General features: G+C 58.8%; 1 protein-coding gene across 3 annotated transcripts in view; it reads right to left on the bottom strand.

Moving 5' to 3' along the window:
• The window catches only part of EEIG1 (estrogen-induced osteoclastogenesis regulator 1), a 40,414-nt gene extending 28,198 nt beyond the window's left edge, over nt 1-12,216 (bottom strand). Inside the window, exon 1 of one of the 3 annotated variants that reach the window (XM_016961740.3) lies at nt 11,212-12,216. In XM_016961740.3, the coding sequence (XP_016817229.1) occupies nt 11,212-11,357 (146 nt within the window). In that variant the 5' untranslated portion in view covers nt 11,358-12,216. Of the gene's footprint in view, nt 1-1,521; nt 1,695-11,211 lie in introns of those variants that run through there. The other 2 variants (XM_063788222.1, XM_063788224.1) reach the window with 2 other exon arrangements.
• Nucleotides 12,217-13,786: the final 1,570 nt, after the last annotated feature.

Genomic DNA, 13,786 nt, shown 5'->3' with positions numbered 1-13,786 from the left:
TCCTAGCTGTCTTCATCAGTTCCCCAAGATTCCAACCACCATGGGCTAAGCATCAGGCTGGAGTGTGAGGCCCTGACTCACTGGTCTCCACCTCCTCCCCGGACATGTGATTCCCTGAAGACTCACAGACCAATCCTCGACCAATCTTTGCCTCTGTCATTCACGGACTCCACACATATGTACTGAGCACTTACTACACGTCAGGCCTGTGCTAGACACGGGGGACACATCCCAAGAGCCTGGCCTTGGTCTTGCCTGTATCCAAGATGGGTGTGGCCAACATAAAAAACCCTTAGGGGCTGCTACACCCCAAGGTCAGGCCTTCTCCTGGGATTTGGGGAGAGCACAGTCAAATGCCCGTCGGCAAAGACAGGGTTCAGGGCAGAGCAGGCGGAGTGGCAATTCTCCCCCACCCCACTGTGCTCAGCACTCCTCTGAGAGATGAATGTGCCTAACAGTCTCTCCTGGCTCTGGGCCCAGGCAGGGACGGTTGTCTTGGCCAAGGCAATGGCCTGGTTCTAATCACAAATGTTTGCTGGATAGGTGAACCACAGGAAGAGAGAAGAGAAACAATTACAGGGACAGAGGGAGGAATATGGACCTTTCCTTTCTGCTCTCACCCCTAGGGCCCTTACAATAACTGCCCTGGATGAATACCAATGCTGCCAGCCTTTACTGAGCCCGTACTCCATGCCAGAGACTACGATGGGCACATAATAGGCATTAACCCATTTCACCCAAGCATCAAGGAGGACCTTATTATCCCATTTCACAGATGAGGAAAGCAAAGCTCGGAGAGATCTAGTTCTCTGGCAGCCTCAGGAGCCTGCCCTCCCCATGAACAGCCAAGCCCCACAGCCCAGCAGGCCCTGCTGGAGTTTGCAAGAGGCAGAAGGAAAATCTCCAGCCAGAGAAGACTGTTTGCAGCTGCCAGGATGAGTTACTGCCTCATAAACAAGACTGATGCTTATCAGGTCAGAACGGTTCAGGCTGCCTCACCAGAAAGACCAAGGAAAACACCCAGGGATCTCCTCCAGGCTTCCGGGCACCCAAAAAGGTGCCTCATTTTTGTCTAGAGGACTCAGGCATCCACCCAGCACCACCCAAAAGTGTGGGGCATCTCGAGTCTTGTTTCTGGCACAGAGACGTGCAGAACTCACAGATTCTCAGAGAGAACATACCCATGAAACCAGCCCCCAAGCAGCAGAATATTACAGGCCCCCAGAAGGTCCTTCCAGACATGACTCCCCTCAGCAAAGACAGCACTGCCCTGACTTGCATCAGAAAGGTTTTTGAACTCTGTATAAATGGCATCATACACCTTTTTTTTTTTTTGAGACAGAATCTTGCGCTGTCGCCTACGCTGGAGTGCAGTGGCGCGATCTCCGCACACTGCAGCCTCTGCCTCCCGAGTTCAAGTGATTCTCCTGCCTCCTCAGCCTCCTGAGTAGCTGGGATTACAGGCATGCGCCACCATGCCCAGCTAATTTTTTTGTATTTTTAGTAGAGACGGGGTTTCACCTTGTTGGTCAGGCTGGTCTTGAACTCTTGACCTCATATGATCCTCCTGCCTCGGCCTCCCAAAGTGCTGGGATTACAGGAGTGAGCCACTGCGCCCGGCCGCATCATACACTCTTTTGTCTCCGGCTTTCTTTGCTCAACGTTGTTTGTCAGACTGGTTCCTGCTGTGAGTGGCAGCAGCTTGTTCATCCTCAGCACTGCACAGTATGCCTCGGGTTTTGTTTTGAGTAATTCCCTGATGACAGAGGTTGAAACCCGCCCTTCTCAGCTGACAGTCACCTGCCCTTCTGCAACCTGCAGTCCCAAGCAATCAACCCCATGGCTGCCCTTGGTGGTTCTAAACTACAAATGTGACTCGGATTCACACCTTCTGTGGCTCCCACCCCTCCAGGTACAGTCCAAACCCCTCCCCTTGACTCCTCCTGACTTCAAGCTCCCTCCCAGGCCAGCCAGTCCCTCTTTCCCGCTCAGCACGCTCGCCCTTGCCGTGCCTCTGCCGCAGGCTGCTCTTCTCCCACCCGCCACCTGCTAATCCTACTCATGCCCCAGAACCGAGCCCAGCATCACCTCCTTAGGGCCTGTGGCCATAGCACTGATTGGATTTGCGCACCTCCCCTCACTGGAGGGCCCTGCAGGGGTGGGGGCCACATCTCCAGGGCCCAGCCTGAGCCCCACACCAGAAGGAGCCCAAGAATTTGTCTGGGGGGAGCCTAGGGGGAGCAGGGAGCCACAGGTATGCTGCCCCACACCTGCAGAGTCTGCTCAGAGAGGAAGTGGTGAGAGGTAAGAGTGTTTAGCACCCAGACTTCCGCCCTCCCTGAGCACCAGCCGGCCACCTCCTCTCTGGGCAGGGTTAGTCTGTTTTTAGTTGCCAGGTGCCTGACCCTGTGCTGGGTAGGGAGCCCTCCTGAGCAGCCCTGTTTGATGGAGGAGGAAGCTGAGGCTGAGAGGACAAGGCCTTTAGCCACAGTCACAGGGAAATCAAGCAACTGCCAAGGTCCAATTGCTGTGCTTGGAGTCAGGCCCCAGCCCCCTCCTCCCCTTTCCATTCTGCTTGCTATGAGCATCCCTGCCCCATGCAGAGGAGCCCACCCCACCCAAACCATTGATGCCCCCAGCTGCCTCTCAATTGCAGCCTCTGAGCCCGTGGAGGCACCCAGCTGTCCGGTATGCAAGTGAGGGCTGCTCCTGACACAGACTGACACCTCGGGCCTGAAGAGGGAATGCGGGGCAGGGGGGCGGGTCCAGCAGCTGGCAGCAGCCACAGTGAGGTCCCACACCAGCACTCACACTGGTTCAGAGCCAGGGGAGAAAAGCCCCGGCACCAGGACAGTGCCAACCCACAGCAGGAAGCCCCAAGACCAAGATGCAATGATGCAAGGACTACTCCTGCCCACGAAGGGCCCACAGTCTGCGGAATGAGCTAGAGATGTGGACAGAGACTGCAGTGCCTTGAGATGAGGGCCCACAGAGAGTGTACAAGGCCAAAAGAGGCCAGGGAAGGCTTCCTGGAGGAGGTGACTCTTAGGCTGAGAAGAAATTCAGCGAGCAGAGAAGTGGGGGAAGGGAACTTGAGGAAGAGGCAACTGCAGGAACAAAGGCACAGAAACCAGAAGGGCGAGGAGCAGTGGAAGCCGACAAGGCCAGCCTGATGCCGGGAGTGGCGGGGCCTCCCATGTACTGAGCGGCCGCTGTCTCTCTCACCCACACTCCAGCCCACCAGCAGCCTGACAGCCAGTGCCCTCTGCCTCCGTGGAGGCTGTCTTCTGCCTGCCAGAGCAGGTCCCAGAGCCGGCTGTGCAGAGGGCCTCTTCCCTCACCAAAAGCCCCTCAGCCCAGCCTGGGTCCACCAAGCAGGGACGCTCCAACTCACCCTGGCTCACAGCCAAGCATCTCCCTGTGGGGCAAGTTCAAGCCAACAAGGGACAAGAAAACACGCAGACCCCACTGGGGACCCTGAGCTCAGACACCCGGTGTGCTCCTCACCCACCCCCACCCTGCCCCGAGTGCAAAGTGTCCTCTCCCAGCAGCACCTCATCAGTCCTGGCCCACACAGGAGTGCCAGTGGCCATGCAGGGGCACTGACCCTGCCATAACTCTGCCTGGACACAGGAGGACAGACTGTAAGCACATGCAGCGTGTGCACTGTATGCCAGGAGCCGCGCTGGGCGTCTGACAGACATTATCTCACCATGTCCTCTGAGAGCACCAGGAGGCAGGCACCGGCAGCCCTGCTTCACAGGGGCGGTCACTGAGGCTTGGAGGCCAAGTCCCTTGCCCAAGGTCACACAGGCAGCAAGTAGCAGAAGCAGGATGGAAACGTCTCCTGCAGGCCTGGAGGCAGGGAGGCAGCAAGGCAGAACAAGCAGGCAGAAAGGCCTCTGTCAGAGCTCTTCCTCCCAGCCACCCAAATCAGCTGGCTGGCAGGACAGAGGACCGGGCAGGGTGGGGGTGCGGGCAGCTTCAGGCCTGCATGTGAGAGCTCTTCCAAGCCCTGGGTGCCAAAAGAGGCTCAGGGCAAAGACCCAGGGTTTGCCACCACAGCCCTATGCAGACACAGAAGCCAGCCATAGGTTGGCAGCTTCGGGCCTTACTGAGCCACGGACAGCAGTCTGACCTCATAGTGGGTGGCTGACAGGTCCCAGGGCATATCTGGAGTCCCCATAATCCAAAGCACTTGCCAGGGAGGTGGATAATACAGAGCAACACCCCCTCCCCACCCTACATTAGTTCTGGGTCTCTTTCTAAGCAAATCTGGTGTCTCTCCCCTGCTTAAACCTTCCTGGGGCTCCCTGGTAAGATAAGGATACATCTAAACTGGTTGTGCTTAAGATATTACTGCCTGTCCCCAGCAGCAAGCGAGTGACTGCAGGGTCACTGCATAGCAGTCACCAGATGCCAGACACAGAGTCAGTCGGCTCCTGACCCCTTAGCAGACATGCCAGCAGCCATCCCAAGGTGCAAGTAGGGCCTCCCAAATGCAAGTCAGGACTCCCAGGTACTGAACAAGCAGGGTTCAAAGGGACTCAGGGCCCCCCTGCCACCCCTGGACAAGCAGGGCCCTCAGGCACATAATGTGGTTGCTGCTAAGAGCCTCTGGCCAGAGCAGCTCCCAGGACGGAGCCTGAAGCAAGGAACAGGCCTCAGGAAATAGCCTGGCTCCACGAAGCCAGATCATCTCGGGTTAGGGCTGCTGCCAGGCTGGCAGGTAGGCAGCAGGGGCTGCCAGGGTGGCACCTGCCAACAGTGCAGCCAGCTGGCAGCAACGGCTAGGTCCAAGGAGCAGACACCAAGGCCAGGCACAGTCACGGCAGCTTCAGGCTTCCCCGCAGCCACCAGCAGTATAGTCTGACCTCGCGGAACCAGCAGATGGCCTGGTACCACAGCCTCGCTGCCCGGGCTGGCCTCTGAGGCTACCCAGCCCTGCCCACTTCTGCCAGCAGGGCTTCTCTCCACAGGCCACTCTGCCTCCTTGTGCCCCCGGCCTGCACCTGGAAGGCCTTCTACGGCACCCAGGGGACCAGGCTGGCCTAAGGCAGCACACATCAGGCATCCAAGGCATGCTGCGGGGTCAGGGGAACTCAAGTGGGCAGCCCGCGTCAAGAGGCAGCTGTAAAGCCCCTTGAGCCAAACGCCGCCACACAGCACTGTTGCCAGATCTTCCAACTTAAAACAAATGGGAAGTCTGATTTTCATGCAATCACAAATGACTGGCGCACTGCAGGGGTCGACAAACCCTGGCTACATTTGGCCACTGTGCCCCCATCCATCTCCCAGCACTTACTAAGTACTAGGCATGATGCCAGCCCTGCGGTTGAGGAAGCCCACTTGCCCACTCTGCCTGCCAGCCCTCTCTCCAATCTGCCTGCTCCTCTGCCTGCTACCGCCAGGCCAGCAGTACCTGCCAGCCAACTCCCATTGTCCCTCCCTGGGTGCAGGTCAGGCCCCTGAACCTTCTCCCCCTGGCAACCAGGCCACGTGGTCCACTGCCCCTGGGTAGGTACTCCTGAGGCCAGGAACACACCAGCTCGGCCACCCATTACCCTAACTTACTCCATCCCCTCCTCCACCCTCCCCATACCCCAGCTCCTCGCCTGACCCTGGGAACAAGTGCCTGTTGGCCAGGGGCTTCTATGCCAAAGGCTTATCCCGATCTCTTTCCTGTCCAATTCCCCTCTGCCTTCAAGGCTCCCAGGAAGGGTCACTTCTTCCAGGAAGCTCTCCCTAACTCAGTGATGTGCCACATGAGGACAAGGACCATGCCCAGCCTGAGTTAAGTGCTCGATCCACATCTGTCAAATAAATGGACAGACACCTGGACGGAAATGCCTCCCCAGCTGCCTGCCGGGATCCAGTGGGATGCAGAAGGATATGCCCTAGATCTGCCTTGCTCTGAAGCTTTCACGATGCCCACCAAGCTCACTGCCCCCACCTAGCTGGCAGCTCCATGGAAACAGGGCTGTCTAATCATGATCACCTCCAGAAGCCCAAGACAAAGCGTGTGTTCAGGGAAAGTGGAACAGGCACACGTGCCCACCAGCCTCCTCTCCCTCTCCAGTGTGCTCAGCCTCCAGAGCTCCTGCTCTGTGAAGGAAAGTGGGTGCCCTGCCAATCTAAGAATCCCATCGAACCTCCACGGCCCCTGTTCCACTCAGCCCCAAGGGACAGAATTCTGTGTCCATCTCCATCCTGCCCTCCTGGAGCTCCACACTGTGCCTGTGAGCAGGCCTCCCCCACAGGTGGATTCAAGCAGCATTCCACAGCCTTTTCCTAGAAGGGCGGGTGAGGGACCAGGCGGGGTGGAGGCTCTGGCCACAAGTGTGTGGAGTGTGAGGAAAGACCCAGCCAGGCTGGCCTCCCCAGGGACCGGGCCTGGCGTGGGGCCCCCAGCGCGGCACTGACCTGGCCAAGGCCTTCTTCACACTAAAAGAACCCCACCTGTGCCTCCGGGGCCACCATCCCAGCCGTGCCATGGAAGGCAGGCAGCATCTTTGTGGTGGGCGGCCACGCGCCCACCAAAGACTGCCCAAATCAAAAGCCCACTGAGGATTCAAGCCTACCAAAGAAGAAAGGCCAGAAGAGGGGCCTCCAAGTCACAGGCTGTCTGTTTCTTGGACAGTCTGGCACCCAAGTACAGAGCACAAGAGGACCCCAGAAGGACCCCTCCCCGTTCTGGCCCAGCCTGCCTCCCTCATACAGAGAGTTACTAAGACACAGGGGACAGAGGTCAGAGCCAGGCCCAAGTCCACTCAGCTACGCCATCAGCTCCTCCTGTAAGTGGCCGTAGCAAGTCACTTCTCTGCCGCAAGCCTCAGTTTCCCCATCTGTTGGCTGAGAAAATGCTCTCTGCCCATCTCCTCCAGAAAATACTTGCTATGAGGTAAGTCAGTGCCTCCCTTGTACTCCTCTCCCCTGGCACCACCAGCCACGTGCATGAGGCAGACACAGGACTGGTGCCAGCTGCAAGCAGAGATCTCTTGGGTGTTTGAGATTCTTCCTGCCCAAGGGCTGCCTTGGACAGGATGGCAGCTCCCCGACTCACCGGACTTGGCTAGGACCTCTGCCTCCCTCCCGGGACCCCTGGGAAAGCCTCCCAGATGCTATGTGGATACATATGCCTGGGAGGCCTCCAGGCAGGGACCTTAGCAAATGCTCACCATGCCCCAGTGCCAGCCCAGGCCTGGCCCCAAATCCACAGCAGTGACTTCAGCCCCACCCCCTGAAAGGTCCTGGGGACACTTTTCCTTGGACCTCACGAAACCTACCATGGTGCCTCCTAACTGCTCAGCTCTGGACTTTCCTGAACTACCCAATCCATGGAATGGAGCCTTTCTCAAAGGTCTGGGGCTGTCACACGGGTCTGCAGCTGCTTCCGGCCCACTGCCATCAAGGCAAGACAGGGCCTTAGAGCTGGACCTGCCCAAATTCAAATCCCATCTCTGCAATTTCAAGCTGAGTAGCACAGACCCAGTCACTTCAGTTGTCCTGACCCCAGCTTCCTCACCTGTAAGTGGGGTAATGCCATCAGCCCATGGGGTAGGTGACTGCAGGGCCTCAAATAATCATCTATTTGAGGGGCTAGGCGAGCCCCTAGCATACAGAATGCGTACAATCAAGGGCGGTTTATAGAACGATAAAAGTGTTAATTTCCGAATTGCCATTTACCACTTGGGTGACCTCTGGCACTCACCTCTCTGGCTTTGGTGCCTCTCTGGATGGCTGAGAGGATTCATGGAAATACCAGTTGCAAAACAGTCAGCACCCTGCCTGGCACAGAGTGCAGGAGCTCAGAGCACAGCAGCGTGAGGATCGCTGCTCTCAAGGAGGCCTCAGGAAAATGAGGCTGAGCAACAGCCTGATGCACCACCTGCTCTACCTGCTCAAATTGGGTCAGGCGAGCGGTGTACCCAGCTGTTGCCAAGGCACCCAGCACACAGGGAAATACTCCAGCCAGGACGGCGGGTGCTGTAGGGGTGGGGCCTTGGGCCTGCTTCATGACACCACCCATGCTGCCACCACCAGGTCTCTGGGCCATCTCGGGGGTTCCTGGGGGTGGGGGAAATACGCTATTGATCTGGGTCCAGGATCTAACCAGGTCCAGTTCCCCCAGACGCTACCCCAACCTGGAAACAATGGGGCCTTTGCTGTCTAGAGGGGCAGACTGTGAAGCGGGGTTCCCAGGCTGCAGTCCAGGGTGGGTGGGGTAGGGGTGGAGGGGGTAGGAACCCAGGAACCCAGGAACCCCCGTCTACTGGGCAAAAACACAGCAAACACCAAAGCAGCTCTAAACTGGCCTCAGGTTCCAACGTCACTGTCTGCTGTCTCCAGCCACACCTACCCAACAGCAAATAGGTGCCTGGTGGCCACTAACTGCCCAGCTTTGCGGGAGCTCAGTGTCAGTTCCTCCCTCCTCAGCCCCATTCAGGTTGCATGCAGGACAGGGCTGGGAAATGCTTTGGGCTTAGCTGGATTCAGGCAATTTGAGGCCCCTTGCCAGGAGGAAGAAGGGAAAACAGAGGTGAAATCCAGACCCTGTGGACTAAGACCTGGAACTTCCCACACTTTCCCTAACGGGGAAGCAGGTTTGGGCAATGGAAAGGCCAACAGGTAGGGGGACAGTGGCTCCAGGGCCTGGAGGCCAGGCAAGTCCTCAGCCTGGGGCTCAAAATTTATATTCCTCAATGGGATCCAAGACCCTGTCCCCACTCCCAGCTCACACACAGGCCCCCTGCTGACTGGATCTGGTCCCCACCCCCCCGCCCACCAAAGACCCGGAAAGGGCTGGGCTCCAGCCTGGGCCCCTCTACCAACAGAAGCGATAACTGCTGCGGCAGTGTGCCTGGGCGAGACATAACACACAGATTATCTATACTCTAGAGGTGGGTATGACATCCCCATTTTACAGAAAAGGAAACTGAAGTTCAGAGGCACAAAAGGGTTGAATGCAGGCTCCACTGAATCAACTCAGGCAAATCATTTCCTCTCAGAGCCTGTTTCCACCTCTCTAACATGGGGATAATAATCCTATGGGGCCCCCACCTCCACTCCTGCTCCATGACACAGTCCAGGGGTTAAGTGAGAGGTGCTAGTAAAACAGGGAGCCCAGCACCAATGGTAGCTGGTTCTTGCAATCAGAGAGCTTAGGTAACTTGCCCAATGTCACTCAGCCAGTGAGTAGCCAACTCCAGGCCCTAGCTGTGAGCACAGCCTTCTCTCTGAAACCTCAGACTGCTGTGTGGGTGGCCTCAGGATCACAGGCTTCCCAGGCAACCAAGGAGGCCAGCCACCCCCACCACAAGGGGCAGCCCTTGTCCAAATTCCTCAGATAAGCAGCTCCCAACAGAACAGGGAGCCAGTGCTCAGAAAAAGCACCCCACCCTGTCCACACCGGAGATTCCTAAATCTGAGCCTGGCTGTGCAGTTCCCCTCCCTTCCCCTCCTCCCAGCAGAGTGTTTGACCTCTGGATTCAGCCAGCAGGCCCCCAAACCAGCGAAGTTCAGTTAACAACAGACTCCTTCGAGGTCCCTGGCAAGCCAGTGACTTCCTCTTTCTGGGCCTCAGTTTCTCCGCCTATAACACGCACACATGGGCTCTCAGAACAGGGAGGCAGCTCTGGCTAACAGGGCCCACAAGGAGGCCCGGGGAGCAAAGGGCAGACCAGGTAGGGAAGCAGCGTGTCCCAGGCACTCGGCCAGGCCCTGCCCGCATACTATTTTATTTCATTTTTATTTTTTAAAAAGAGAGAGGCCGGGTGCAGTGGCTCACACTTGTAATCCCAGCACTCTAGAAGGCCGGGGGGCGGGGGGGCGGGGTGGATCATTTGCAGTCAGGAGTTCGAGACCAGCCTCGCCAACATGGTAAAACCCCATTTCTACTAAAAATACAAAAAAATTATCGTGGTAGCGTGCGCCTGTAATCTCAGCTACTGAGGACGCTGAGGCAGGAGGATCGCTTGAACCCAGGAGGTGGAGGCTGCAGTGACCCAAGATCACGCCACTGCATTCCAGCCTAGGCAACAGAGTGAGACTCCATCTAAAAAATAAACAAAATTAAAATTTAAAAAAAATTAGCTGGGTGTGGTGGTTGGCACCTGTAATCCCAGCTATTCAGGAGACTGAGATATGAGAATTGCTTGAACCCGGGAGGTAGAGGTTGCAGTGAGCCATGCTTGTGCCACTGCACTCCAGCCTGGGCAACAGAGTTAAATTGCGTCCCCCCAAAAAAGAAAAAAAAATAGAGACAGGAATCTAAGTCGTCCACGCTGGTCTTGAACTCCTGGCCTCAAGCAAGTCTTCCACGTAGGCCTCCCAAAGTGCTGGGATTACAGGAGTAAGCCACAGCATCCAGCCTGCCCTAAGTTCTAGCTGCTGCAGCTTCTCCACCTGCATTAGGCTCACTTTCCAGAAGAGGAGGCCCAGAAAGTAACAGAGTCAAGAGTCACACTCCCATCTGTAGAAGTCCAAGGCTCTTCTGAGACAGGCCAGGATGATGTGACCCCAGCTGGGCCCAATTGGCAAGGGACAGCCTGGGAACTCAGTTGCATTCAGCAACAAGCTGGGCAGCTGGACCTGCCAGGATGGGGACGAACAACACAAAACCAAACTCAACGGAGCCTCTTTCAGAGAGGGCAGCAGCCTCCTCGACAAGGGCATTTGCAATGCAAAGCAGCCCAGCTCCAGCCAGAGGAGGATAGTCACTCGGAGGGGGCTGGGTAGGCCAAAATCCAGCCACCTCCCTCCAGCCAGACTAGGGAGTGCCTGCGATCGGGCCTTCCCAGGCGCCTGGGGGTGCCGGGGAACCCGTGGCTGGCCTGGACTCTCAATCATATGACAGCCCCAGTGGCCAGTTCGGGTGCAAGGTGGCCTGAACACCCCTCCCCTGCACAATCGTTCAGGGTACAAATCCCTGATAGGCTGTACATGCAAGTCTGCAGAATGGACCTACTGCAGGCGGCACGCAGGGCCCCAAGAGAAGGCTGAAAGACTAGACCCCCAGGTATTTGGCTGGCGGCTGCCTGGCACCCTGCCAACTGCCTCAGGCCCAGTCCTGCCTTGTGCAACCTGCCCCAGGCACACAGAATCCCCCGGATCCTCCTCACACCGGCCCCAAGGGGCCCTTCCACACTTGCCAAGTGTCTAGATCTCGCTCATCACCCCCGCTGCTGCAGGCGCGACCGCCCCAGCTCCTACCTTGACGACAAGCTGACAAAATCCCCTCCATCCAGCAGCCGGACCTTGCAGAAGAGGACCCCGTTCACGAAGGGAATCGCAGTCAGCTCCTCCAGGGTGAAAGTGGTTTGGAATTTGAATTTCTTCTTCTTCATCAAGAAAGCCATGAGCGAGTTCCCTGAGTCTGAAGCCCCGAAGGCGAAAAAAGGTGGAGAGGGACGGGATTCCTTTCCCTACACCACACCCCCTCCTCAAAACACCAGAGCCGGATCCCGCCCTGATGGTGGCGGAGACGGCGGAGATCGGAGTCCGGGGCCCCAGGTCTGAGAGATCCACCAGTCCAGTTCGCGGGCCGGCGGGCTTCACCCTCGGGGAGCCGGGGCTCGGAGGGGTTCGGAGCGGCCGGGGACCTCACCGGCATGTAAACAGCAGGGCATGGCCCAGGAGGCAGAGGCAGGGGCGGAGGTGCGGGGCTGCGCGCGAGCGGCCGCGCTGGCTTGCAGCATCCCGAGCCGCGATGTCCGGGGAGCTCACGCCGCGCGGCCGGGCGGACCGGTGAGACTGAGGGCGGCGGGCGGGCTGGCGGGCCGGTAAGGCTGAGGGCGGAGGGCGGAGGGCGGCCCCGCCCCCGCCCCGCTGGCGGCCGGGGGAGGCGCCCTCGCCGCTCACGCCCCCGCACCTGGGTGCCGGGCGGCCAGCGCAGGTAAAGCCGGGGAAGGTGGGGCAGCCCCAGGGGGCTGCCGGGAGCTCGGGGGCCTCTCCAGGAGGCGCGTCGGGGTCGCTGCGGGCCCGGAACGTCCGGCCTCGGGCCTCCTCAGGGCAGGCACCGGGCCGGCCCCGGGCAGCGGGGGCGCCGCCTCCTCCTCGATCCTGGGACCCGCGCCGCGGGTCCCGGCGGAGCTGAGGCGCCCTTCGGCCCGGCCGGTGGCGCCCGCCTCGCCTGGCACCCTTCGAGCAGCAGCGCCGCCCCCTGCGGCCCCGACGCTGCAGCCAGAGCCCGACGCTGCGAGGCGCCGCTTGGAGAATGCCTGGGCCCCGCGCGGCCGCCCGCCTAGCCGCCGCCGAGCGCGGCAGGGGCGGGGCGCCGGCGGCTCAGGCCTCCCGCGATTGGGCGGCCCGGCGAGGCGGGCGCGCAGCGCGATTGGTGGGCGGTGGCGTGGGGTGGGACTCGCGGGAGGCAGAGGCGGCTCGGGGCTCTCGGATTGGTGCACCGCGCGGCCGGGCCCGCCTCCTAGGGCAGGGCGGGGCTGAGGGAAGGGAGAGGGGCCCTGGGAAGGCAGTGGGAGGTCGCGGGGCTGGCGGGGCAGGGAGAGCGCGAGCAGAAGAAAAGAAGAAACAATGACAAGGAGAAACAGTTTGTGGCTGCAGCGGCCTTCCAGGGTCCCGCCAGACTTGAGCTCGTAGAACCCTGAAGCAGGCCCGGAAGGTAGCGAGTCTCCTTTCTCAGAAAGCTGGCGCCCAGAGAGAGCCCCTGGCAGGTCGCTTGCTCGCCCTGAATCTCTAGTGCCCCTCAGCAATGAGCAGAGACGCGTCTGGAAGGCTTCACCGAGGAGGTGGCTCTGGCTCAGTCCATCACGCAGCCTTGTGACCCAGCTTGTAACATTCCAAGCTGTTATCTAAGCCTTCTGTTGTCCTTTAGTTTCTTGCCCAGCGTGACTGGTCTCACTGACTAGTTAGCTGTTCTGGGGGCAGAACCCACTCGAAAGTCTCGTACCTCCCAGGCCCCTCGGCATATTGTGGTTCATTCATCCAGTCCCCAAATGTTTAGGGGCAGTCTCCACTAAGCCAGGCTGGGACCTAGTGGAGAATCTGGTGGGCTTGCCCTTCCCAAATGCTCCCAGCTCAAGACCACCAGGTGGAGAAGCAGACAGGGACACAGGCAGCGACAAATCTATGGGTAAGAGTTGTAACAGGGGATAAGAGGCACCTGACATGGGTTGGGGCGCAGACTCAGAAAGTTTCTCGAACAAAGGGACCCAAGCCATCCACAGGATGCGTGCCCTGAGTCACGCAGGGTCCAGGCATAGGGAGCTGCCAGAGACCTGGTGGCTGGAGATCGTGGTGCCCGCAGAAAGTTTCAGGCAACTACATCTGGCTGTACTGTGGCAGTTGGAGAGAGGGGCAAGAGATGGGGCTGGAAAGGCCAGATCTCCCAGAGTCTTGTAGACCGTAAGGAGGAAGCCACGGACACGTGTTGAGATGGAGAGTGTCCTGGTCAGATTTGCTTTATTTTTTATTTATTTATTTTTTTTGAGACGGAGTTTCGCTCTTTTTGCCCAGGCTGGAGTGCAGTGGTGCAATTTCCGCTCACTGCAACCTCCGCCTCCTGGGTTCAAGCGATTCTCCTGCCTCAGCCTCCTAAGTAGCTGGGATTACAGGTGCGCGCCACCACACCCGGCTAATTTTGTATTTGTAGTACAGACCGGGTTTCACCGTGTTCGCCAGGCTGGTCTCAAACTCCTGACCTCAGGTGATCCGCCCACCTCGGCCTCTCAGAGTGCTGGGATTACAGGTGTGAGCCACGAGGCAAGGCCCAGATTTGCTTTTTGTCCTAAGAAGCTTGCTCTGGCTGTGGGCAGTGTGAAGGGGACAAGCT

Source organism: Pan troglodytes, chromosome 11 (assembly GCF_028858775.2).
Source record: "Pan troglodytes isolate AG18354 chromosome 11, NHGRI_mPanTro3-v2.0_pri, whole genome shotgun sequence".
NCBI lineage: Eukaryota > Metazoa > Chordata > Mammalia > Primates > Hominidae > Pan > Pan troglodytes.
Note: the sequence above shows the minus strand (reverse complement) of the source record. Positions and strands in the feature narration are given on the sequence as shown.